Source organism: Tachysurus fulvidraco, chromosome 14 (genome assembly GCF_022655615.1).
Source record: "Tachysurus fulvidraco isolate hzauxx_2018 chromosome 14, HZAU_PFXX_2.0, whole genome shotgun sequence".
Lineage (NCBI taxonomy): Eukaryota > Metazoa > Chordata > Actinopteri > Siluriformes > Bagridae > Tachysurus > Tachysurus fulvidraco.
Window position 1 is genome coordinate 10,949,912 of NC_062531.1, and position 26,661 is coordinate 10,976,572.

A 26,661-nucleotide genomic window follows, 5' to 3' on the forward strand; every position below is an offset into this window, starting at 1 on the left:
TCCATAATAAAATGCACCATGTTCCTGTCACATTTGTGGTTTCCTATTGAATGTCTGTATCTGTTGAAGATGTGGACATGTCTGTTCTCTTTCCTCTCTCAATCTGAGCATTATGTCAAGCACGTTAGTGCTACTATGTTTCACTGAGACTGAGTGGTTGACTGTGCTGACTAGAGAAGCCGATATTTAGTGTTGAGACAAATTCTATGTGGAAAAATGGTTGAAATCCTAATGTTTATTTTAGTGTTTTATTTCAGTTTTGTAGGGATGCGAATTGGACTATCTCGGTTACTTAATCCTGTTTAGCATAAAGGTACAAAATTTTGGTTGACTAGAACCCAAGTTAATTACATAAGGATATTCATGACACTCTAACATTTGCTTTCACCCAAAATTTGTGTTTTCCCCCAAATGAATAATTTTTTTTCGATGTGTACTTTTGGTGCCAGTGAACTCATCAGTCAATATCACAATGCCAGAGAAAATACAGAAATAAGAAATTTATATTTCTTCTTCCTGTGATATTCAGGAAGCTTGAGTTATCACATATTATCATAAAAAAAATCTTCTGAACATGTGACTATTTTACACATTTCATGTTGGATATATGTAATTTTTCATGATATGTTAAATGGAAACACATTAATGCAAAAACTGATATGTAGCATGAAATATTTTGTATTGCTTATTTTCCAAGTTATTATAAGTTTTATTCAAATTATGTTATGTATCTGAAACTATATTTAAGGTTATTAAGGAATTTGAACATGTTTAAAGGTATCAAAAACGACGCCTTAACGATAAGAAAAAATACATAATCTTTATGAAAGTGTAAAATAAGTCCGTCTTATTTTCTCTCGCAAACACAAAACTCGAACCCTTTATAACCTTTTATTTTGAAAACCAGCATCCCGCTGTTTATGCGGCGGAAGCATTAACGTTGGCAAAGTCACACAACTTCCTCAAAACAGACGCGAACACAACACAATCTAGTGGGAGGATTTAGCAGAAAACATTCTGACCTTTTTTCCCCCAATTAAACATCTAAAATTTATATTATAAAAAACACGCGCGAAACGAAATATCCAATTTTTAAGGCGTAATTTGGTTACTTGGCGTTCAGACAGTAAATTAATCCACCAACAACATGAATGTCGATGCTGCATTAGCAGCGCCGAGCGGAGCCGCAAGCACAAACTCCTCAGCCCCGAGCAGCAGCAGTAGCAGTAACTGTGTCCAGAACAGCAACTCAGCCGCTAATGTCAGCAGTTTACCTTCAACTGGTAGCACTAATGGTGAGTGGAGCAGCTGTGTGTGAATGCTTTACTAAAAATCAGTGACCGAAGCGATGTGGCTAGGAGCTAGCAGGATTAGCTCGTGTGCTATTACGTGTTTAAAGTGTTTCAGCTTTTTAAAACGTCCTATTTCATACTTAATTATTCATCCGTTCGGGTTTTTTCCCTTTATTTAAAGGAATAAAAATATCAATTGATTATAATTATATGAGGTGTACAGCAAGTCTGGATCCTGGGCTCCGGTTTGGTTGTGTGTAAGTTTGGCTTCCTGAGTTGTGAGTCCTTTTTTTTGGTTAAATATAATTTTATGGAACTTTCACAAAACAAGATTTGCTTTGCTACACTGGACGGGCGGACAGAAAGACATCATGTTTTCTGTTTTAGAGGAATCAGATTCAGAATCATTTATTGGCCCTTATTGGATATTATTATCGTTTTTATTTACATGTTTCTTAAATTATTCAAGTTAAATTGAATACCTGAGACGTTTACCTCAGGAGAGAAGCCAGCATAGTTGAATTAAAAGACTTATGAGGAATAAAGTCACATTTTAAAGCACTTCATATATATATAATCTATTTGACTTGCTGAGCAAAGTCATTCTTATTAGATTATTACAGTTTTGGGTCAGGGTTTTTTTTTGACACAGTTGACTTCTGGGACTCTGGAATTAAACTTTAGTGGTGGATGATGATGATGATGATATGGAGCGAGTACACAAGATCGCATAAGAACACTTTTTAGAGAAATGGCTAGTAAAGCTGTCTCCATTTGTTCAGATAGAAATGACAAACCTGTGATTTGTTTTTCAGCCAAAACTGCTGTCAGAGCCGTGCTTTCAAACTTCTCAACACCTTCTGTCCGTTCGGGTGTTCTGTACTGCTGAATAACACCGACGTTTTGTCTCCCAATAGTTCCGACCTCAGCTGCCATGGCAACACCCTCTTCAGGCTCTTCTGTGTCCAACGGGCTCTACATGCCCACAGGATTAGCCAATGGGGACGTGAAGCCCATCATCTCCAGCACACCACTGGCTGATTTCCTAATGCAGCTGGAAGATTACACACCCACGGTGAGTTCCCACATGCTAAACACCAATAAATATGATTTTATTTTTTACTTATTTGTTTTTGTTTGACACTTAGATCCCAGATGCAGTTACGGGATATTATCTTAATCGAGCAGGATTTGAAGCATCAGATCCAAGGATGTAAGTTCAGCTTGATTCCAGTTTGTAAAACACAATAAAAATGTACAATCACTGCTAACATGAGAGTGATGAAATCCTATACATAATTTAAAAAATATGAAATTATGTGGAACAAAATGACTTTCCACATACTTATTATACACTTTTCTGGCCACAAACTTCAGAATCTTGAAGATTGCAATCCAACTGGTCCTCCACACCTTTAATTATATCTTCTTCTGTGTGTAACTTCTGATCAGTAAACACATTTTTGAACACTGAGGAAGGGATTACGATATACGTACATGAAGTTAATTGTACCGTCTTCAATTAATAAGTTTTATTTTAGGAAGTTTATCATGAGTATACATTATAATTCTGTGAAATGCTTTAGTGAAAGGCGTTGGTTACAGCATCCATCAAATGGACTTTTAATTTGAAAAAATTTGAGTTGTGTTTAGTGGAGAATGGCTTAAGAGGCTGACAAAATAAATTCTTAATGTTAAAAAAAACAAGAGCAAGAAAAAATGCACTTCCTCTCTAAGGTGCTGTTGCTTACTTTGAGATCTTTGCATTTTATAAATAAGCAAATAAAACTGAAACTTTATTGTCATTATATTAAACAGGAGAAAATCACTGAACTGGACTAATTGACTTGGCTGGACATGACTTTAAAACACTGTTTATTATGTTTTTGTGCAGAATCCGTCTGATCTCATTGGCGGCTCAGAAGTTTGTCTCAGACATTGCAAATGATGCACTACAGCACTGTAAAATGAAGGGCACTGCGTCTGGAAGCTCTCGGAGCAAGACAAAGGTTAGTCAAGTCTGTAGCACACACATCTATCTCAATGTGATTTTATCCCTGGTTAAATAAAGGTATAATAAAAAAAAATCAGGAAATATTTTCTGGATGTAATTGTATTGGACCTTTTGTGAGTTTTACGTGTATAGAATTCTTTATTTTATGGTTCACTGACAAAATACAGAACTGATTTTTCTTGTCTTGTTCCTCTTGAAACGCAGGATAAGAAGTACACCCTGACAATGGAGGACCTAAGTCCGGCTTTGTCTGAATATGGCATCAACGTTAAAAAGCCTTACTACTTCACGTAAAAAAAAGAAAAAACCTAACATCCTGAAACGAACCGCTGTAAGCAACCTGGCTCCATAAAAAGGTGTTCCCACAGTAGAGACCTGACTTTTAAACAGTGAAAACCTTTTGGTCCATGTGACACACAGAAGGCTGTGTGCGCTTTTCATTTGTTTAGCCATTTATTTGAAATTTTCTTTGATTTTGCTTAACCATGGATGTGATTCATTACACATTTGTGCTATTGGATTCATGGAAATAAACAGAATTCTTCACCTCTTATTTGTATTTGATCTTCCGGAAATTTCTACATTTGAGCTGAAATTTATAGCAGACTCTGATTTACGGTGATTCATATAAAAGTTATTCTTAATAAAAGAAAATGTTTTTTCTATTTATATATCCTGGCAACTTCTACCAGTTGACTTTCTATAACGGAGTATATATTTTCATCATTGGTATTTGGAAGGCTTTGGTTTCTAGGCCATAAGACGATTCAGACCTGCTTAAGTATTAATAGAAATATAAGCTGTTCTTGTGTTTCATTCGCTGGCTGATGGCACTGAGGACCAGTCTACAGTAATCACAGAGCTGAAGTACTGAGATTCAATTTATCATGAGGTGTGTTCAAATGGAAATGTCGAGTTTGTTCCCACAATGTAGTTTTAAAAATCATGGGCAAAATATCATATTTATGAACAACTGCAAAAATTTCTTGGCCAGGCAATTCCAGAGCTAGAACCTTTTGCTTTAGGTAGCTGACAAAATAATATAAATGATAGCTAAAACATAATATAAACCATACACAGGTAAGTGCAAAAGTTTATATCCCGCATGGTTTCAAGATTGAAATCATGCCACTACTCATGCCATATTAATTTACTGGGGATTTCATGTAGAAGGCCTGCATTTTTATCAGCATTAGACATCAGCAGTTATCTCCATTAGCAAGTTCAAAAAACTTGTGTACATGCTGTAGATATTTTATTGGGTCTGTTCAAGGTATTTATTTCCCTATTCCAGTCTAAAGAATTATAAGAACAGTCTGTTGTGAGCGTTCCAATACTGTCCAAAACACTGACTTTTCACTGTTTGTTGTTCAGAGGCATATGAGCTTGGGATCTCTCTTCAAAAGTACAGCAGGGATATAAAAATTAGACATGCTGTTTTACTTAATATTTTTATTTGATCTTACAACATCTATGATGAGATCAACGTGATAATACTTTTCTTTACTGAAACCTTTTATTTCATTCCAAATTCATTTAATTTAAGATTACACAAATGGAAATCTTACAAAGTCATTTCATTTTCGGTTTTTATTCATCCATGGTGTCTCCTCAGAGTCCATACATATAACATATTACAGGAATCTCTAGAGCTTGCGTTGGGATTGCAACGTTTTAAGACCTTTTTAAAAATTCAAAACTGATATTTCTATAGAGATCTATAACCGTCTATACTGTACAATAAAATAGCTAATGTAAAGTAAAGTAAAGGCCTTTAGTTCAAAAGGCATCTTCCAAGAGTATCTGGTCCTCTATGGAAGTATCTGTCTCTTTTGTTTGCCGAAAACAAACAAACAAAAAAAAGGAATATCTCTTACTGCCATACCAGACAGCACTCTAAAATAAAATACATTTCTTAGAGTACACATGTTTGCTGCAGTAATTTAATCACAAGTAAATCCATTGTTTGACTGATCACTGCTGTTTAGACACATCTAACACCAGCAGAACCTTCAGCAAAATGATTCTCATGCATCTGGCATGTAACGTCACCCTTTCGTATTCTCTTCCCCGTTGCTAATTACTGGAAGATTATTTTAACATACAGTACTGTACAAAAGTATTAGCCCTCAAACTTTAAATTTTAAATAGAAATTTACACTTGGATGTTTAAGTGTTATGCATTAAAGTGCCAACATTTTATTCTCTACAACAATATATGTTACAGAGAAATGTATCCCGTATATGTCTTTAAAGAATAAAATATATCAGCAACTGTCTGGAATTTGATCTGCACACAGAGACGCAAGTGAAAGAAGGCCTGTAGGAGAACCATGAAATCAGTAAATAAAAAAAAACCCTATCTATTATGAGGCAAGAAATGTTCATTTTTGAACAGTATTAATTGATTGAATTAATTTCTGCCTCATTTTGTTGACATTTAAAATACTGATTATTTTTTGAAAGCATCTTCACTTTACAGCATCTCTGATAGATGACCTTTGCACAGTACTCTATTTGTTAATTTTCAACCCAAATCCTTTTATATAGTATTATCATTCATAACTCCTGCTGATTTTCTTTCAACAAGGAAAATCACAGATTTTTCTCTGACTGAATTCTAATGTTTAAAACATTAACTATTCAGAAGTAAGTCTGTTCTGAAACCTGTGCAAACAAGTGAGCTCATCTTGCACACAGTAATGAAATAAATAAGAATCTGTCTGTCTTCAGTCTCACTCAGTTTTTTTGTGTCCAATGAAAAGAAAAATCCACTCTTTGAATAAAGGAGCAAATGAACACAAAGCCACATCTCACATAGGCAAAGCTATACCCACATGGTCTTTTGCCTGTTAGAGATATTTAATTATTTTTGTTTAGCATGTGATGATGTGAAACAAGTGGATTTGAATTTTCAGGACAAGGCTTGAGAAGTATCCTTGTAAGGAAAATTATGATAAAAGTGGACTTTCTTGTTCAGGTGGGTCTTCCAAGACATACGACCTACACTGCAGTGGTGGCCTTGTTTGAGTCGGCAGGTTTGGTGCTGGGTGGAACTGGAATGGGACGTCTTTTACGTTTCACCACTTTCCCACCCTTTTCATTCAGAAGTTCCTGAGCAGCTCCCTCCATATCACCCACGCTGACATTCATGGCTTCTGCCATCTCGCTCTTAGTCACAGTAACAAACTTGGGGTCTTCAGCCAGAGTTTCAAGGCCGTTATTTCTTAGTACCTAAAAATGCAAAATGCAGTGGTTTTGGCTCTTTCTGACCAATAAACACTGACACACATGCTATTAGCCTGCAGTTTACCTGTCGGATGAGTTTGTCAGTCGCAGATGACGTTTCTTTTTCACCATAGGTAGGATCATAAGGGAACTGCAAGAGTGAAGAGTAATAAAAGTTTTTCATCTGCCTCTGTCACATAACAAACCTTCAGATATTAACTTAATTTTTTATTACATTTTTTTGTATTTTGAAATCCCTCCCACAGATTACCTGCGTGATGTCAGTCCTCACAGTAAAATCTGACCGGTGTCTGTCTTCAGCATCTCTAAAAGATGGTGATACCCTACTGGGACCCATACTGACTTCTCCTGTTGGGTACAGTTCTTTTCAAACAAGGAGACTTCAAGCAAGAATTTTTAACAGCATATTGTCCAGTGTGCATTTGAGATTTATTTTTATGTTTTCTTTATACTTACTGATATCTTCAAAGGACTGATCTCTGGCTCTAACAAGCAATGGTGATTCTCTCTCAAATATAAAACTGGAAGAGAAAGGACAAGAAACGCTTGAAAGGGCATTAAACACATGCAATCATATGTTTTTTTGGTGAAAAGTATTTAAGCAGTGTTAGGGAGAAGGATGAATTAACTAAGAGACACCCAGTTTGTCGAATTCTCTGTTCTTACACATCTATTAAACTATCGGAAACATTCAGTGGGTCGAAACTCATTCCTTACTCTCGTAACTGTATTTAGATAATTTAGTTTCACTGTAATTTCTGAAATCCTGAATAAATACTAGTTGTAGCTGAATATCATGCTGTAAATTGAATAATAACAAATGGACCTTTAAGGTATCCTTGAGTAGGAAATAAATCACAACATGGTGCTGGATTATTTAAAATACTCACTCCTCTGTAAAGTTGGCATTGTTGTTGGTGATGTTTGTCCTAGTTGGTGTTACAGGAAAAAACTCAGTGTTGGGGAGGAACACAGAGTCAGGTGGCGACTCCACATCTTCTGGACGACTCTCAGAGAACTGCATTGGGCGTTGGCTGGTCTGTGCTGTTGTAGGGCTACTGGGCTCTGATGAAAAGGGGTCTGTGTTGATCCCAAACAGACCCCCAGTTCTCTGAAAGAGGAAAAACTACACTTTGTATACAACCCTAAAACAAGATCTATTGGGTTATTGAGTTATGTACAGTATGTATATGATCTATGTGGGTGTATAAAGTGGTTAAAGCTTCGTAAAGTGCTTACTGATGATGACTAAACGAATGAATGGACCATCTTTAATTATATTGAATCTTTTATTTTTTCTTACAGACTGTTAAATAATGCAGCAAAGAAAAGTTCCCTGAGGTTTACATGGAGTGCAATGTTCATTAGGTTTTTAATTGTTTAATAAGACAAAACTGTACTTGTTACCCTGTAGATGCCCTCCTCTCCTCCTGCCATGGCTCTTTCCATCTCATCCTCAGCAATAAGGTCTCCTGAGATGGCCCTGTGGAGCTCGGTAGCTGCCTCCTCCTCAATGCTGCGCAAACCCGCCTGAACAAGAAAGGATAATATTGTGTGTTATTTTATAATTGATAAAAGATGTAAGGATAAGCTGAGAGAAGTAAGGGGTGGTGGGAAGTGCACTGCTGAGCAATAATAACAAGAAGCAGAGTAAATTAGGCTGGGATAAGGTAATAACTAAACCGATAAAGCTAATGTAATTTCCAAATATCAGTCAAAATAATAACCAATGGGATGACTTGTGATTTTGTAATGAAGTATAATAATATAATGACAGTATCCAAACGCGTTGTACCTGAATCTCAGCTGTCCTTTTTTTGGTAGGCCGGTAGCCGTAATACTCTTCCTGACGCTGCATGAACTTACGGAAGTATTCCTGAATCAGGAAAGTGGCGTAGAACTTCCCAACAGTGACCTCATCATCTGCAACCAATTATATGATAACAAATATTAATCAGAGGCACGAAACTTAAACTAGAAAGGTATTAAATGAAAGCTAATTAAGGAATGAAACATTTCTGGACATGCAGTTATAGGAAAATAAATACTGTAGTAACGAGGTGTGGGATATTATCATCCCCAAAACTGATTATTTTCCTATGAAAAGTGTTTTTTTATTTTATTATTATTTTTTTATATACTACAATAAACATTTTTATATATAACTATAAAAAATTTGCATTCTGAAGATCTTCGCAAGGCAGACCATTTACAGCCAGAACTCCTGTCAGAGCCATACCGTGCAGATGGGCTGGTACAATAAGCCACACAATGTTTACCTTAAACAGGTATTCATTACCTCCAATAGGCGGAAGCACCTGATCCAAGAGTTTCATACTTGTCCGTTTCCAGATGCTCTTAATAATGGCACGCAGCTCTTCATTAGCCTGCTCAAAGTTGCCTGATAGCCGGAGGACATAGAAAAGTCAAGAACAGTTCTTCAAAATATTTTGGTTATATAACAGTATTAATGTTGTATAAATTAATGCATCTCATACCTTCAGTTTTAATCTTCAAGGCCGTTCTGACTAAAGCAAACAATGTGGCATTGAAGGTGACCGTTCCATCGCTGTTCAGGGGCATGTTCATCGAAATTAATCGCTGAGAACAAAATAAAATAAAGAAGAAATTTCATTCTATGTTGGAAAAATGGAAGTCTACTCTAGTTGGTCAAAGGATTTCCTTCAAATAGCATGACTTTAATTATCATTACAGATATACTGTAGATACAACTGATGTGTTTTACAATTGTAACAACCTTTACAATTCTAGTTTAAATTGTCTTACCTTGCAGGCTGAGCGATGAGGGCAGAATTTTCCAAATCCCAGTGGTGGCTGAATCCTTCGTAAAAGTGTTACTACATCCAGATGTTTAATTCGCCCCCTTTAAATGGAAATAGTTAGCTGTTTGTAATCACTGCAATTTCCCAAATATATTGCATATAAAAGATCCACTAAATCTACACAAAATCCACTATATCTACATACGTTGCCTCAGGATCATATTCTGCCCAGATCTTCTTGAACTCATCCAGATGGTGTGGACCAAGGATCGACCAATCACGAGTCAGGTAGTCAAAGTTGTCCATAATGATTGCCACAAATAAATTGATAATCTGTAGAAGAGGACAACGATTTACTGATAAACAATCAACTAATCTCACTTCACCAATCACCTCAGAGGTTTACAAAAAAGCCAAAATGTGCTACTTAGAGACTAACTAAAAATACTATAAAGAACATTCTTTTTTATGCTTACCAAAAAAGCACACAACATGTTGAAACTCAGAAAGTAAAAGACAGCAAATTTAGTTCCACAACTGTACTCCTCTCCAGGAGTTGAGCCAAAGTCTGATTTTGGATCACACAGTTTCCCAGACATACAGGCCAGCATGACTTTTTGCCAACCCTCTCCCGTAACACATCTGGAATAAAAACCAAACAATTTGAATAATGTTGTCACAGCTGGATCACAGTGACGTCAGGTAGACATCTGACCCACCGGAACAGAAGCAGTATGGCTTGTGGGAATGTCTGGAAGTGGTTGTTTCGGTTGATCTCAGTGCCGTCCTTTAGGGCAATTTTACCAAATACCTGTACAGGAGGGAAGAAAGACAGTCAGCGTAAGAAGATTAAATAGGTGCAGAACTGTAGAGCTTCTGTGATGAATTATGTATAGGAAATGCAGAAAAACTCACCTGCATCCCTATGACAGCATAGATAAAGAAAAGCATCACAATAATAAGAGCTATATGAGGGAAAGCCTGAAGGAGAGAAAGAAAAGACAGATTCTATTTTAGATGATGATGATGATGATGATGATGATGATTATTATTATTATTATTATTATTATTATTATTATTATTATTATTATTAATAATAAATCTTGAGAATACTGATTTATACTTAAAAGATCAGAAGAAATTGACTTTTGGCAAAACATGGCAATTTAAAAAAAAAACAATAGGAAATGTACAACGATGTATACAGAGTTAGCTCAATTTAAATCCTGATATTACAATTCTTATTAATGCTAGTCATCACTAAAATAACATACACTCAAAGCTGTCAACTTTCTTTCCAGTAAATATTTAAAAGAGTGTTGAAGAAGAGTAAAAGTAAACTTTAAGTAGTTTTTAAAACTGAACTGTGCAGCCTGCTAGTCAGAAGTAACATTGACATATTAGAAAATTCCCTAAAATATTCCAAAAATTGTATGAAATTAGCAATAAATATCTAAGTAATGTTGGAAAGAGTGGTATTTGCTGTTAACCACCCCGTTAGGTAGCATGAAATCAGATAAAACCAGTGCTATTTGATTATAAACTTCAAAATGGTTGAAAACATACAGTATCAACGAGTTCAAAAAATAAATAATCATCACTGATCATGTCTTTACAATCTCTCAGACCTGGAACGACTTAATGAAGGTCCACAACAGGTTGCGAATGCCCTCAGAGCGGTTAAGTAACTTTATCAGACGCAGGACACGGAAGAGTCGGAAGAAGGTGATTGAGACTCGAGCATTTTCTTCATACTGTGAAGATGTGGAAATGTAGAATATAGTCAGTAGATAAGTCTGAAATCATTGACATGTATCATTTCATAAAATAGGAAAATGTCATAAAAGACTTACAGCAATGACCTGCATTGGGTTTGTTTCCTGTAAAAAAAGTAAATAAAAAAGATGTTGTACATGTTGATATCCTCATAATACTTAAGTACTGCAGTGTTGTTATACATTACATATTAATAGCACAAAACAGGAAAATGTAAGGGTTTGGATAACTTTCCTTCCTATTATCTTCCTATTTTCACTTTATTTTCACACATATCACTATACATTTTGAAGACACTTTACATGCAAAGACTAGGTCAAAATAAAACAACCATTGCTTAATTTGACTACATTTAATTTACCAGCCAGCATGGAAGACACAAACATTACTTTTTTCCAAAGTGTAGATTATTACAATAATTGAACTCTCTGGGTCTTTTTTATTTAATAATTTTTATAGTGTACTCTAAACCAAGATTAGGAGCATTCATTTGTTTGCAAAAACACATTAGCTAAACCACTGCAAGCTTGTGTATGTTTTATATATTTCTTGCTTTGATGTTAAATGGTCAGAGTGTACCAGGATCAGTAAACCAGCTCACACAGCAAGACCCATGCAGCGCAGAGTGATATTTACAGCACAGCCGTGGAGGCAGTAAAGTCCACCACTGGACTCCAAAGCAGCCTGATGAGGAATAAAATTGTAATTTAGATGGGATAAAGATGAATAAAACTAATAAATACAATCAAGAACATTACACCACACAGTGGTGACAGTAACATCCAAAGACAAAAAGAATAGAGCCTGTAATCTTTTCTCTGGATGTCCTTTGTGACATGCAGTGATGTGAATAGAATTGAGGAAAACTGAATTAAACTGATAAACAGACTGAGAATGAGAAAAGTCTGAGCACTGAGAGACTTATCTGTCCATCCTGTATCATGTCTGTTTGGCTTGTATAAATAATGTGTGTAAATACTAACAATATGTATAAACATATATATATTTTGTTAAGTAGCTATTGTGCCTTATGTATCAGCATACACATTGTTGTAGATTTTCTCTTGTACTTACATCCACCTGACTGAGGACGACGTCTACTATGCTCCCGACCACAATAAGGAAATCAAACACGTTCCAAGGGTCTCCAAAGTAACCCTGGAGAAAGTATTCAAGAGTATAAACAAACTCTCTCAGGGAGAAATTTAGTCTGTGGAACATTTTTTTACAGAGGAGTTTGCACTACCTTAGCTTTGAAAGCAATAAGTTTGACGATCATCTCAATTGTAAAAAGGACTGTGAAGATGACGTTGAGAGTGTCTGAAAGTTTGGTTATGTGGTCTGACTGATTACAATGCTGCAATACAAAGGACAAAAAAAGCAATTAAATAATTAATGTCAGTATTTTCAGACATAAAATAAAGTAAAGTAATAATTGAATAGTAAAATACTTTAATAGTGACCAATGATTGGGATTCATCTTATATACATAGATAGAAAAAGCACACACCTGCAGTCCCAGACACAACGTGTTGAGTATGATAAGGAAAAACATGAGGTACTCAAAGTAGCAGGAGGTCACCAAGTACCAGAACTGGTACTGGAAAGGGTTCTTAGGGATGTAGCAGCGGATGGGCCGAGCTTTCAGCGCGTACTGAACACACTGGCGCTATGGTGGAAAGATCATACAAACCTTACAGATTACATGAACTAATGCTTATACAGCAATCGTTTATGGATGTGGTGTGCTGTTTAGAATTAATATCAACAATGAGTTTGTGTAACACAACATTTAACCGCTCCTAAGCTGATTATTTTCCAATAACAGCACACCCAGACTGTCCTATTGTCCTAACAGTACATTATTATTAATACTGTCATAAAGACATTGAACCTACTGTATGTTGAAAACTGTGACTATATAGTATGTGACTGACTTTACATAAAAGAAGAGTAGAGCATCTTGCAAATTTAGATTTAATTTTTTTTACTAACAGCACATTCATGAAGCATTAAGACCTTTTTGATAAAGCATCCACTGGCCAACTGAAAAGTGTATTAACTTAACACTGAGAGCTAAGCATTAATTCATTGAAATAAAATTTAAGTCATTTAATCAAGTTGCAGTGTCCCACAAAACATCAAAATACTTACTTGGTTCTTGTCTAGCTCACAGTCCTTGTACTCCTGCTCTCCCTGCTCTCGGAAAGTGACAATGACAAAGCCGACAAAAATGTTCATCATGAAGAAAGCGATGATGATAATGTAAACGATGAAGAAGATGGAAATGTCCACACGGTTGTTATATACTGGGCCCTTGTCTTCAGCATCTGAATCTATAGCTTTATAAAGCAACCTGTTGAACAAAAGTGGCAATAAATATTCATGTGTCCTTAATACATCAAAACAAAAGCTGCAAATGGCAAATGGACTTTAACATACTCTTCTAAACAACAGAACTGCTGTCTATCGAGGCCATGCCTCGTGCATACTCACTCTGGCCAGCCTTCAAATGTGGACACAGTGTAGAGAGTGAGCATGGCATTCAGTACGTTATCAAAGTTATAGTCACTGTTGACCCACTCCCGTGGATGAACCTCTATGTCATGGAGAGTGTTCTGCACATGATGCACATAACGTCCCCTGATAATAACAAATAAAATAATTGTTAAATTGTTTTAGAAAAAGAATCACATTTGAACATTATTTGTAATGCCTAGAAGAACCTTGCTTAAAAGGAACCTGAATAGCAAGATGAAAACATCATGAAAAAAGACCAGTGTACTCACCGACAGTCCACCTCAGTCAGCTTCAATGAATCTGTACAATAGTAGAATTTGCCCTGATACAAAAATAAACATAATAATTACTAACAATTCCTTTCCATATACTGTATGCAAGGGACTATCTGCCAAGGCAAGTTGTATTTTCATCTCACCTTGAAAAGCTGGACTCCAATGCAAGCAAACATGAAGTTTAAGAGCATGGTGACTAGAATGATGTTGCCGATGGTTTTGATGGCCACAAACACACACTGGACTACATGCTACAAAAAGAATGCAGATTTATATACAAATAAAAAAAAAATAGTTTTGTGGAATAGACCTTATTTCAGGATATACATACCTTTAATCCTTTGGCTCTATTCATGGCCCTTAGAGGTCTCAGAACTCTCAACACCCTGAGAATCTTCACCACAGAGATGGCACTTGACCTGTACAGAGAAAACTTCACACACTCAGTACAGGACTTTAAGGAGGGATATCAAATGTATAATCTATAATCTCTGTAGAAATCTTTAGAAACATGTCCGTGCTGTCTGTATCTTAGGAGTGTGTCCAGATTCTTCTACCGGAAATTACTGTTTATAAGGCACCTCTAAAGTAAAGAGTCCATTAAATCACAGTGCCTGTATATGTACCATATGTTCAGCATAGGCCACACTGTATTATATTTTTATAATAATAATTACTATTATTCTATAAGAACTTACTCCATCCCCATAGACATGAGAGAAACCACAACAACAATGAGATCCAGAATGTTGAAGGAGTTTCTGCAGAAGGATCCCTTGTGCAGGAAGGCACCATACACAGTCATCTAAACCATGACATTCAAGACACACCAGTTCATTTCAGCATAATATGTTAGGGAGTCATTTTGCATTCATTAAAGTACCTCTCAAATTTGAATAATTATCCACTAGAAATAATTTACCTTAAGGACAATCTCAATGGTGAAGACCGTTGTAAAGACAATATCAGCATAAGCCAAGATCTGTAAAATAGTCAGATGTATTCAATATTCGTGGATTTGCCATGCTATGTATTGTCAATTATAATGTAATGTCATTATTAAGATAATAATGCAGTGCAGGAAGCTGTGTTTTCTGTTTGTTGGCACCTTGTTTCTGAAGGATTTGGGGTCGATAGGATCTTCAGCAGCCAGAGAAATGCTACTGAGGAGGATGAGGAGAAGGATGAAGTTTGTGAAGGGGGTTGCGTTGATAGCCCTGTGGCACAGCTTACGGAACCTGTTATTGAAAAACAGCGACCACACTAGACAATAAAACATTGTTTATTTGTACCCATATGTAAGAAGAGATATCTATAAGATGCTTCACATGTCATTTTTAGAGATGAAGCACAAAAGACAAATTCAAAGTCTAGCCATCAACTGACACTCAGCTTTAATTCCTATTCATCTAGGTACATTTAACCCAATAAGGCACTGGCTGATATTGGTGGTTAATTAATTTGTTTTTGTTTGTTTTTGTTTGTGTGGTTTAAATTATACTTAAATATTTAAATTATACTTAAACAGCAAGCACAGAAAATGGCATTAATATAGTAATGAACATATAACAACTTAGTAATTAATTATTAGGAATACAAAACTGAATTCAAACCACTTGGAAAAACTAAACAATTTAGTGTAATTGTAAAGGCTTTTAAGAGAGAAAATTCTACATTTTAGTCAGTAAGATGTTTAACATGTCAAATCCTTCTTCATTATCTTTGATATGAAGAACCTACTTGTTCTGTGGGCTAAAGATGAAAAAGGAGCTCGCTTCAGGCATGGGAACTACTGTCTCTTTAAGCTGAAGATCGGCCATAGGTCTGGGCCTTGGACTGAGCGGAATCTCTGGCTCTTCCTCCTCGTCATCACCTGACCAATAAAGGCGGTTTGTGGGATCGAAAAAACATTTTCCGCTTAGTTCACAGTTTAGCTCAGTAAGACGAAAATAACTTTTAGAATTAACAATTTGGATATTGGCAGGAATGTAACTGATATAAAAGCAAAGCTAACAATTCTTATAAGAAACTGAAAACTGCTGATTTTTAGAAAGCAGCACCCTGTTTATGGATAGCTCATTATTTTTAACAACTCCCATAAATGACCAGACGAGCATGTGGTTAATATTTAGCATGACCTATAACAGTGCTGCTATCCTTGCAAATATACTGATCCTAATTTAGAGCCGCAGCATAAGCCAGGAAGCAGTTTTAGTGTTTGTGTGGGTTACCTGGAAAATCAGCTGGAGGAAATGGGTCCTTCACTTCTTTTACATTTGATTCAAATTCATCCACTTTAAGCTATAAGAAACATACATGGCCAGAAATTACTAAAAGTTTATTAATATAATTCATGAGATCATCTACAGATGGATATAAATCGCTGTAAATTTATTACCTGATTAACAAAGAGAAGTAGCTCTGTTATGCTGTGGCCATTTTCAATTTCTTTAAATAAAATTTTATTTGTATAGCACCTTTAACATATGACATATGTCACAAAGCAGCTTTAAAAAATTCACTTGTGGATTTAGATCACTACTGTGCAAAGTGACCTAAAAGAACATGAGGAAGAAATCTTAAGAGTAGCCAGACTCAAAGCGGAACCCATCCTCTTCCTGAAGACAAGAAGATTACAGATTATGTTTTAGGCCCACTTGATCCTTAACAGGGAAGCAGCACTATCCATTATCCAACATTGTCCATTATATTTCTATCCTCATGAGAGTGGTCTCTTCCAGAGTGACCCCATTCCCACGACATTGATTAGTAAATAATGTGTTAAGGCCTTTAAAGTTTCCAGATCTCAACATTGAACATTTAATTGGATGTTGGACAATGATGATGTTAAGGGGATGTTAGTCAGTGTTCTACACCATCATGAATACACCAATTGAAGAAATATTTTTCGGATATAACATCTTGCATGCATTGGGCAAATCCTTCATGATTTGAAATCCTTTATGTTGTTTTTTTCTTTTTTCACATGTCTGTGTAATGCCCAAAACATGGAAGAACATTCAGTCACACACCCTAGACTATTCCTATCATTGACTTGACTTGACTTGACTTGAATCCATAATTGTTAAATAGTTGAGGAAAATCAGAAATAGTCTATACAGTATTTCAATGTAAGGACACTATAACAGAGCAGTATCTCATGAGGTGTTAATACCTTTGCTGTTGTAGGCATGCCTTCAGTCTTATGTTTGCTCTTGACCACCAGAGCTTTTTCTTCATCGCTCTTCTGTGAATGGGATTCTCTGATGGAAGAAATCAAAAGATTCTACAGAACGTTGTAAGACAGAAAAGTGGTAGATTGTCTTAGCTTTCGGGGGTAATTAATTGACTAAGTGTACCTCATGAGTTTCTTTCTAGCTTTCTCCTCCTCCCTTTCTTTTTGTGCTGACGAAAGGCTTTCTGCTTCACCAAGGTTATCGACAGCAATGGCCAAGAACACATTCAAGAGGATGACTAGCCACCGCTCAGGAAATCAGGCTTTCAAATTTTTCCTGTGCCTCTATTGTGGTTTCACAAAACCATGACAGATGTAACATAAGAATTTTGGAAGGATACAATTTCCACAGATATAAAGGATGACGAAATAGATAGAGACGAGAATTCCTGGGAGAGTTGGACCACCATGAGCCATAATACCATTGTACATGATGGAATCCCATTCTTCCCCAGTCAGGACCTAGAGAAAAAACACATCAATTAGAATGTGATCGATTATCAGAAAAAAGAAAGACTCTTCAAGGCTTCCTTATTCTTTCGATATTCCTTATTCTATTCTAGTATAAAAACATATGTCAATAATAATATGTGCACCTGGAACACACTAATTAGAGCCTGTGGAAAGTTGTCAAAGTTGCTGCGCTGCAAAGGCCTGTCAGGAAAGTTGAATTTGCCTCCAAACACTTGCATGCCCAGGAGAGAAAAGATTACAATGAAGAGGAAGAGCAGGAGGAGGAGGGAGGCGATGGAACGGATTGAGTTGATCAGAGAAGCCACAAGACTGCTCAAAGATGTCCAGTACCTGAGAGCCAAAAAAACCCCGCAAATAAACAGTGGCATCCTGAGTTATGAATTTCCAGACAAAATGTTAGATTCGGGTGAATGTTTTTTAATAGCTTTGTTTTTGTGTCAAAGTTTGATAGCAAGTCTGGAATTATTTTTTGTGTTATTTAAATCTAATAGTGTCCTCAGTTAACTCACTTTGTAACCTTCATCAGACGTAGGAGGCGAATACACCTCATCACAGAGATACCCAGTGAAGTCATCACATTGGCTGACACCAGGATGATCTCCAGTATGCCCACAGTAACAACGAAACAATCGAAACGGTTAAAGATTGACATGAAATACATTCGGAGGCCAAAAGCGTACATTTTCATGACCATCTCAATTGCAAAACAGGTGAGCAGGAATTTGTTGATGTTATCTGCAAAAGTAAAAAACAAGGAAAGCAAATGATTGAAAATTCTAGATCATCAGTAATTGTGCTTCCCACAAAACATTTGGCAGTCCAGGACAGACCTTGAAACTGGGTCATCCATTCAGACTGGGGGTGATGTTCTGAGGCAATGGCAAGAGTGTTGATTAGCACAACCAGGATCACTAGCCAGTAGAACACTTTGGACTTTACCCAGACAGTGCATTTCCTCCGTAAGGCACGGTGATAGTGCCGAGCAAGGCGACTAGGTCAAATTGTGAACATATTATTACTATAATTATTAAGAAGAAGAAGAAGAAGAAGAAGAAGAAGAAGAGGAAAAGCTTCTCAAAGCATACTTACAAATAATACACTACACGGCTTAAACCCTCTGCTTTATACAGGCTGTCTGATTCTGAACCACTGTCCTTAAGAGGAAGAAGACCTGTTGACACAAGGAACATGGTCATAAATTATTTTTAATGGCTTTTTTTTTTACCAAGATCAAAATGGAAACCCAGATTTGAGGAAAATCAGCACCTATAAGATCTAAGAAATTTATATTCTGAGTACCTAATCCTTCCTGATCAGCATCCAGAATTTCAGCGTGTGTAATCCATTCCATGTAACCTTTCAGATCTTCATCCATCTGCTCTCGCTCTCGTAACTTCTGGTACTCCCCTCTGGATCTACATATCTCTCTCTCCTTACTAAACTCCCTACATACAAAGAGGATGTGAACACATGAATTTAACAAAACCCAATGACACTAAACAGTAGTACAATGTGTAAATAATTTAACTTAAACTTGTTGGTTCACAATATATACATTCGAACTTAGAGTGTGTACTTCATGAAAGGGGATTTGATAGCTCAGTCAGTAACGTAGTCGGTGGGTCGTAGGCTACAGATTGGAGGGTTGAGAGTTCAAACACCAGGTCCACCAGGCTGCCAACACTGGGCTCCTGACCAAGGAGCTTGAACCTCAATTTCTCAGTAGTGTAAAATGTGCTAAAATGTATGTCACTCTGGATATGGGCTGTGTAAGAGATGATCAATTACCCGCTGAGAACACCAAGAACCAAGTTGAGGACAAAAAAAGAGCCGAGCAGAATCATAGACACAAAGTAGACCCATGGCCATTCATTACCAACAGCATCGTTAACCTGAAGGACAACAAAAGCCTTGCTTTAAATTTAAACTATTACATTAATAGAAATTATGATTATTCTGAAGATTTTAAAAATAAAAACTTTTGATGAAACATCTTCACTTACCCAGTACAGCACATTAGTCCAGCTCTCCATTGTAATACACTGGAACACTGTGAGCATGGCAAAACCAAAATTATCAAAATGGGTGATGCCCCAGTTGGGTCCTGGCCATCCAGTCCTGCATTCTGTGCCATTGATGATGCAGCGACGTCCATTTCCGGCTTGAGCACAAGGTGATGCCATTTCATTCTCACTTAAGGCGATAATGTCTGTGACACAAGACATTTTTTATTTAAACAGATTACATAATACCGTGTAGCTATATTTGAGTTTGAATATTAACATCACTAATATAGAGCAACTTAAAGAAGTGCAATCAATAAATACATCCTGATGCTTGTGTACTGGGCCAAGGACAAAATTACTATAATTAGTGCTTTATAACACAGTAGCAATGAAAATGAGTACAAATCTGTTTAATGTATCATGAGATGTATCTTGATATATTATTTTAATTTTCTCTGGCAATATCATGTCTTACTATGTCTTATTATTATTATTATTATTATTATTATTATTATTATTATTATTATTATTATTATTATTATAACAATTACTATTACAATTTACTATTAACTATGCTTTAATATCTATTGCAAAGTTTCTTATGAATGCTTCAAATATATTATGTATGCAAAAATATGGCTTCATGTACAGTAGTGTCATCAGGGTCATTAATCTACAGTACACAACAGCAGACAGCAGTATAAAGAAACTGCCCCTACCTGTGCCTTTGTAGTAGCAGGTCTTGTGCATCTTGCATTTAAACAACTCCAACCCCATTATAGCATATAGGGTGACCATGAAGAAGACAAGCAGAGCAACGTGAAATAGAGGCAGTATAGCTTTCAAAACAGAGTTCATAACCACCTGCAAGCCTGTAGAGGGGCAACAAGTTCAGAAAAATGACTCCACATTGGGTTTTAAATGGAGCAGCATGGTATTGTAAGGAAGTTCTTACTTGGAACTCCCGAGACAAGACGAAGTGGTCGGAGGACACGAAAGGCTCGAAGAGCTTTCATATCAAACCCTCCTCCTTTCTCTTTGGGGAATCCAGCGATGATGTCAACTATCAGGGTAAAGAGCCTGAAAACAGTAAAAAGATCAGATTATTATAAGGGCTAGAAGGGCTAGAAACAGTTAAAAAGGTTAGTGTTACAATGTACAGTACTGAAAAGTCATTACTAAAATTTCATGTAATGATTCTACCGTTTCCATAACACATAAAAACATAACAAACAGACTACAAGGTCAATTTATAGGTCATCAAACTGTTTGTAAAAACATTTAGTGCATGTATCCATATGTATTTATGTATCTATTAAAAGAAAACAAGATCAAGCATTATCTTAAGTAGATAGATTCATCTCACCCCATGAACACGATGACAAAATCCAGTATGTTCCAACAGTTCCGTAAATATGCACCTTCATGAAATAAAAGCCCATACGATACTATCTTCAGGAAGCACTCCAGAGTGAAAATGACCAGAAACACATACTCCAGGCTCTCCTGCAAAACATCACATACAGTAGCCTTGTCAGATGATTATTCCATTTTAAATATCACATTGAATTTATTTGCAGTACTGAATGAAAACTAATGTACTGTACTTGAATGAAAATGATGTGTTTTAGTGTAAATCACACTGAGTGTTTGCAGTGTGCATCGTTGTTTTAGTAGTTTATTCTCAATCAAGTCATATTACATATAACGGTTAGATCTTGTCAGGTATGTGCACCACTAATAACCAATGGCTTCTACAAAATTTGGGGAACTATACTATAGGGAATGAACCAACTATAGGGAACGAACAAATAATAACATTACTGGTATGAATAGTAATTACACTGTAATTACACTGTCCTTTTGGAAAGCGTTCCAGAATGTGTCAGATTTAAGGTGTCAGATATAAAGTACATGAATGTGTACATGAAAGTGCATTGAAAGTGCATATAAAGAACATGAAAGTACATTGGTCTTTAGTAGCTGCCCGGTTTGTTTCTGGGGGAAAGAAACTTCAAACAATTACAACTAAATACAACTAAATTTAGTAGACAATATTGTGGGCAGCTACAGACAAATAGAACTTATTGGGAATAGATAGAACAAGAGATTGTCTTGAAGTTTCATGCACATATTTATTTAGTCTGAATTTACAGACCATGCTAACAGTGGTGTCATTTTTCCTCTGTATTTTTTTGTATTTTGTAACATGTCTGGAACCCAATAGAATGGTTCTTTAAAAAAAAAAAAAAAAAAAAGGCTCTGGAGAACTAAACAGATACAGATACGGTATGTTTTTGGCTGTTGTTGTGATACTATGGTAAAGATGAGGCAAACTCTTAGAGGACAGATCCTTGTAAGGTGGTCACGCATTGCTTGTTTACACTCTAACATTGGTAACACCAATCATATGGTGACTGTTACTTAAACAATTGCGATTTAAAGACTAATGTTCCACTGTTCTACACTGTTGTGATGTGCAAACAATTGTTGCGAGGGAATTCGTCTGCACTCGGCTGCTCCCGTTTATTTTACATAGAAATTACACAGAGCTCATGCAGTTACAAACAACATGGGACCCCTGCTTGTCTTGCATAGAAGGAATAAAAACGTTAATTCAACTATACACGGAGGTATTTTCAATTTCTTAATCAATCTTTAAATACAACAATGCTAAAACATCATTATATCAATCAAAAAGGTCGTCTATTATTCTAAATAATACTCTGCAAGGAGTGTAAAATCCTAAGCATAAATATATTATGGACATTTACATAATACTTCCACATTTACGACATTTGGCCAACGCCCTTATCCAGAGTGATGTACAACAATGCTTTTAAGTCTCTATCGATTAATATATTAACACTGGTTCACTAGAATACAGACTTAGGATACCATCAACCTAAAACTCTGTTCAGAGTTGTTGTTTTTTTTGTATATTGTATATAAAATTGCAAATATTCTAACACAAGGAAAACATTTCCAAGCTATAGTTATTCACTCCTGACATATCAGTTGTTAAACCTAATCATAATCCTACTCCAGGACAATGAAGAACCTTTCATACAGAAATTCAGCCAAGCTACATGTGTTTAGAAAGCTGATATGGGCAGAGTCTTCAACACCCAGCTCTTAGCTTCAATTTCATGATGTACAACTGAGGAACTGCTGGGCTACATTTTAATGTCACAGCTGGGGGTAAATAGTCAGTAACTGTAGAAATCCTAACCCACATTAGAGTCATTTGAAACACAACACTCTGTTAAGTAACATACAACTTAAGATCTGAGAATATGACTGAACACTCAACTCGCAACGGATCTGACTCAGATATTTAAAGTGCTTGGGTGAAATGTTGAATTTTGTTGATTAGAAGTTGTAAATGCTTTCTTATGTGTTTTCTGATTCTGATTTATTCATTTTAACATTAACATTCATCATATGAACATCACATGAATTTCGACGTTGTTCAAAATATCAAAAAACAGCTTTAATTTAATTTAACCCAAGTGTGGATTCTCTGCATAAAAGGATTAAATGATAGATATAACAGCATCAGATACAATGACGCTCTGTATGAGCAATGAACTGCATACAAGTTTGGAACATCGTTAAAATACTCCCCTAGATGTTTGCATGTATCTTTAAACCTCACTCTCAATCCTGTGGATTGCAAAGCCTTCGCTTGTAATAACTGCAAGTCCTGACCAAAGGTCTAAATATAAAGTCGAGGATGAAAGACAGTACCAACGCCATTCACTGAGCTTTAGTTTCAGCCAAAGCTTTTTAGAGGCTCACATATAATATATGTGGGTCACACAACTGTGTCAAACCCACACATATGAGGTGTAGATAATCAATAGAAGTTATATAATCATGTTCATCTGAATGATCAAAAGTAAAGACATTCAGGAGAACTGTCACAATCACCCAATTACATTCAGGATTCATAGAGTGGTTCATGGCTCTAGCTTTCAAAACGGAGACAGAACCTTTTAGGGTTCCACTAGTGCAGGGGTAGTCTACTGGTGGACTGGCATCTGGATATGAACCAAAGTATTTCAGTGGCCTGAACTCAGCACTCAACAAAAATAAAAACTAGCTATAGTTTTTTTAAAACATGATCTCCAGAGTCCACAGCACTAGTTAAAAGTGGTGACGTGAAGCACTGGTATGAAAGAAAAAATTACTGCTTCAAATTGATGTGTCTTATTTATAGCCATGAGCTACTTAAAGATAACTGCTGTCATAGATCATTCAGCTAGGTTAGTTGCTTGTTAAGCAAAGGTTGATGTTGGATCTTGACAAAATCATATTAAGGATCCCTGCTCTGGAATGTCCAATTTATTTACTTATTTTTTCTTTCTTTCTTTAATTCTGTGCTCTTAAAACAGAAGCGTACTACAATGATTTAGATAATTCGGTTTGCAACATTTGTCAAAGTGTATGGTAGGGATTCTAAGACAAATTGCAGAAGTTATATACATGAATATACACAATTGACGACAATGTAATAATTCAGCCCATCATTTTAAATAGGGGAAAATGAGTTTTGGGCTCTTATTGTTTGAGCCAACATCTGGAGCTGTTACTCACCAAGGTGGAGTTTGTGGTGTTGGTGTCCTCTTCTGGCATTGGGAGAAACACAGCCAAAGCCACGCAGTTAGCAAAGATAGTGAGTAGAATGATGATCTCAAAGGGCCTAATGGAGACTGCTGAGGAAAATAGTGGCCAAGCAAAAAACAAGCACAATATGACAGAACATGCAGTTGAGCTTAAATATACAGGACTTGTGAAAATTCTAAATTTACATCATGGTAGCATTTACTGCTCTTCTTTAATTCCACACTTTTCTATCATCCTTAAATATAGACAAGCAGGTAAGTCAGGTTTAGCATCCAACTTTTGCTTTTCTAATTTCTCTAATAGCACACACATTTACATTTATGCTTAAATTATACCATTCTTTTGTACATATTTCCTGTAACTATTTTGTATAAATAATTTTAAAATAATTATTCTTTATTACTATTTTCTTTGCGTACAAATAAAGTGCAATATGGGACTTTTCATAAGACTTTACTTTCTAACATTTTAGTCCAAAACAAACTTTTGCTTCTAACAATGGCACAAAATTTGAACACCAAACATGTCTTTGGCAGATGTCAGTTTTTTTCTTTAGTTGTTCTTTTAATTGTTTGTCATGGCAGTGGTTATATTAGGATTGTTATCTGCAATGATTAAACAGTTTAGTTTAAACCCTTGAAACTTTTTCCACAACACTGTTCATCAATCCATCATACCGCAATGTACAACTCAGTATGGCATGGTCAATGTGAGTCTGCATTTCTCACAGAGAGAGAAAGAGAGAGACAGAAACAGAGAGAGAGAGAGAGAGAGAGAGAGAGAGAGAGAGAGAGAGAGAGAGAGAGAGAGAGAGAGAGAGAGAGAGAATGTGTGTTTGTGTGCGTGTGAGCATTCCTGCCAGCAGACTGCAGCACCTCAGAATTTCCCTGCCAACTCAGCATCATGTCTAGGGCCAGTGATCTCACACAACAGCTGCATGCACCAGGAATATTGTCAAGCCATTTAAATGCACTTATCACTGATTAAACACGTCCCTACATCATCCACAGTATGCGTCAACACAAATATGTTACCTTACAATAAAGTGAAAAGCTAAACTGACCTATAATACATTACCTATAATACCAAGATAGGGCCTAAGCAGATAATTTGATATATTTACACTCCATTTCAGTTCTCTCAGTTTAAATCAACTGATCATTTACTACACAAATAAAGGTTTTTAATGATTACATGTAACAGTGTCTTACTAGATTGAGCTTAACACTTTAGACAGAGCAAAGATCAGATCTAATATTTTCGCTTAACCCTGAAGGAGTCACAGAGATAACAAAAGCTTAACACTTTCAGTCAGGATATTAATGGATTACAATACTTAGGAGAAAAAAAGCCCACCTGTTCTCTTCACTGCAGGACTGGACACATCTCATAAGTCTGTCTCATATCCAAATTAGATAACATAACTTCTCTGGCTGTGTTCATTATTCCAGGTAGCAGTGATAAACTTAAGAGTCTGGATACTACTACATGCTATTCATGTAGTAGTATGTGCCTCGGTCATTCTAAACTGCCACTCACAATCAAGGTCCATCTCACTGTTTCATGAAAAAGCATGGTATGAATGTGCGTATGTGTTTGAAGGATACTTCCACTCCACAATGTTAATGCAGGTCTTGCGGAAGGGGTTTTTGAGAGTGAAAAAGAAGAGAGAACGAGCAGGCCGGGGGTTTCCTCCAGTGGCCTGCAGTTTCTTTAGCTTCTCCCGCTGCTTCCTCTTCAGCTCCTCTTCGTTCATGATGAACGAGGCCAGGGCTGGCACTCCACCCGAATCCATTTTGGAATCCAATTAAAATACCTAGTAGTTAAAAAGCCAGTTACACAAAAACCCCAACTTTACAATCCTTTGGTCTCTTAGATGTCCATGTGAGACCTTCACAATTCCTCCACCTCCTCTACCCTCTGTCCTGTTCAAGCGCTCCCTTTCGCACTGGAAAGGCCTCTCCTCACTCCTTGGCCCTGGCCCCTGCTTGGAAAAGTACACCAAGCAAGGAGAAATTAGAGAAGCGCAGAGCATTTGGTTGCAGTTGGCCTGTGTCAGGTTTATATATAGAAAAGCGTTGAGTGTCCATGCTTGGAGCTGAGGAAGAGGGCGGTGGGAGCATGTTTTCAGGGTGGGGACACAGGGAACTGGAGAAAACAGCAGTCAGGGAGCTTCAGCTGCCCAAACAGCACTACTGGAGATGAAGGACAAGATGAGAACACACAGATAGAGAGAGAGAAAAGGAATACTGTTTCATGTGTATTATATAACACCAATAATTTTGCCAATTAACCAGTCACCAATTTTTTTTTCTGAGACAGTGACAATGTTCACAATGCAAAGATTAAACAACAGAAAAATATTATTTTATGAGCTTTTAAGCCAATACTACAAGCTGAATGTATAT

The 26,661-nt window shown here is 36.4% G+C and overlaps 2 protein-coding genes across 2 annotated transcripts; one reads left to right on the forward strand and one right to left on the reverse strand.

Moving 5' to 3' along the window:
• The first annotated feature begins 941 nt into the window (after nt 1-941).
• On the forward strand, nt 942-3,859 carry taf10 (TAF10 RNA polymerase II, TATA box binding protein (TBP)-associated factor). The gene is made up of 5 exons (XM_027166924.2): nt 942-1,295; nt 2,210-2,367; nt 2,441-2,505; nt 3,187-3,301; nt 3,511-3,859. Exons 1-5 carry the CDS (start codon nt 1,148-1,150, stop codon nt 3,598-3,600), a joined length of 576 nt encoding a protein of 191 aa, XP_027022725.2. The 5' UTR covers nt 942-1,147; the 3' UTR covers nt 3,601-3,859.
• A 1,022-nt stretch (nt 3,860-4,881) lies between these two features.
• Nucleotides 4,882-26,494, reverse strand: cacna1sb (calcium channel, voltage-dependent, L type, alpha 1S subunit, b). Its single transcript, XM_027166917.2, has 45 exons — nt 25,861-26,494; nt 24,224-24,329; nt 20,991-21,130; nt 20,580-20,704; nt 20,344-20,496; nt 19,622-19,827; nt 19,407-19,510; nt 18,918-19,063; nt 18,708-18,789; nt 18,449-18,609; nt 18,128-18,353; nt 17,741-17,948; nt 17,486-17,606; nt 17,269-17,383; nt 17,085-17,172; nt 16,141-16,210; nt 15,650-15,782; nt 15,018-15,147; nt 14,832-14,891; nt 14,608-14,714; nt 14,241-14,328; nt 14,053-14,160; nt 13,904-13,956; nt 13,611-13,757; nt 13,269-13,470; nt 12,625-12,783; nt 12,361-12,471; nt 12,189-12,272; nt 11,751-11,798; nt 11,192-11,218; nt 10,967-11,092; nt 10,254-10,319; nt 10,058-10,149; nt 9,815-9,980; nt 9,544-9,671; nt 9,343-9,439; nt 9,054-9,156; nt 8,855-8,956; nt 8,351-8,478; nt 7,963-8,085; nt 7,446-7,666; nt 7,012-7,076; nt 6,806-6,903; nt 6,620-6,685; nt 4,882-6,540 (listed from the first exon to the last, which is right to left on the reverse strand). The coding sequence occupies exons 1-45, from the start codon at nt 26,046-26,048 to the stop codon at nt 6,310-6,312; spliced, it is 5,508 nt and encodes a 1,835-aa protein (XP_027022718.1). The 5' UTR covers nt 26,049-26,494; the 3' UTR covers nt 4,882-6,309.
• Between the last annotated feature and the right edge of the window lie 167 nt (nt 26,495-26,661).

Bases quoted from the DNA above. Each gene is read 5' to 3' on its own strand.
- taf10 (XM_027166924.2), top strand. From the start codon at position 1,148: ATGAATGTCGATGCTGCATTAGCAGCGCCGAGCGGAGCCGCAAGCACA. The intron at 2,368-2,440 runs GTGAGTTCCCAC...TTTGACACTTAG, and splicing joins TGGAAGATTACACACCCACG to ATCCCAGATGCAGTTACGGG. The intron at 3,302-3,510 runs GTTAGTCAAGTC...CTTGAAACGCAG, and splicing joins GCTCTCGGAGCAAGACAAAG to GATAAGAAGTACACCCTGAC.
- cacna1sb (XM_027166917.2), bottom strand. From the start codon at position 26,048: ATGGATTCGGGTGGAGTGCCAGCCCTGGCCTCGTTCATCATGAACGAA. The intron at 19,511-19,621 runs GTAAGTGAAGAT...GTTGTCCTTCAG, and splicing joins GGACTAATGTGCTGTACTGG to GTTAACGATGCTGTTGGTAA. The intron at 15,148-15,649 runs GTAGGTTCTTCA...TTTCAATAACAG, and splicing joins ATCTTTAGCCCACAGAACAA to GTTCCGTAAGCTGTGCCACA.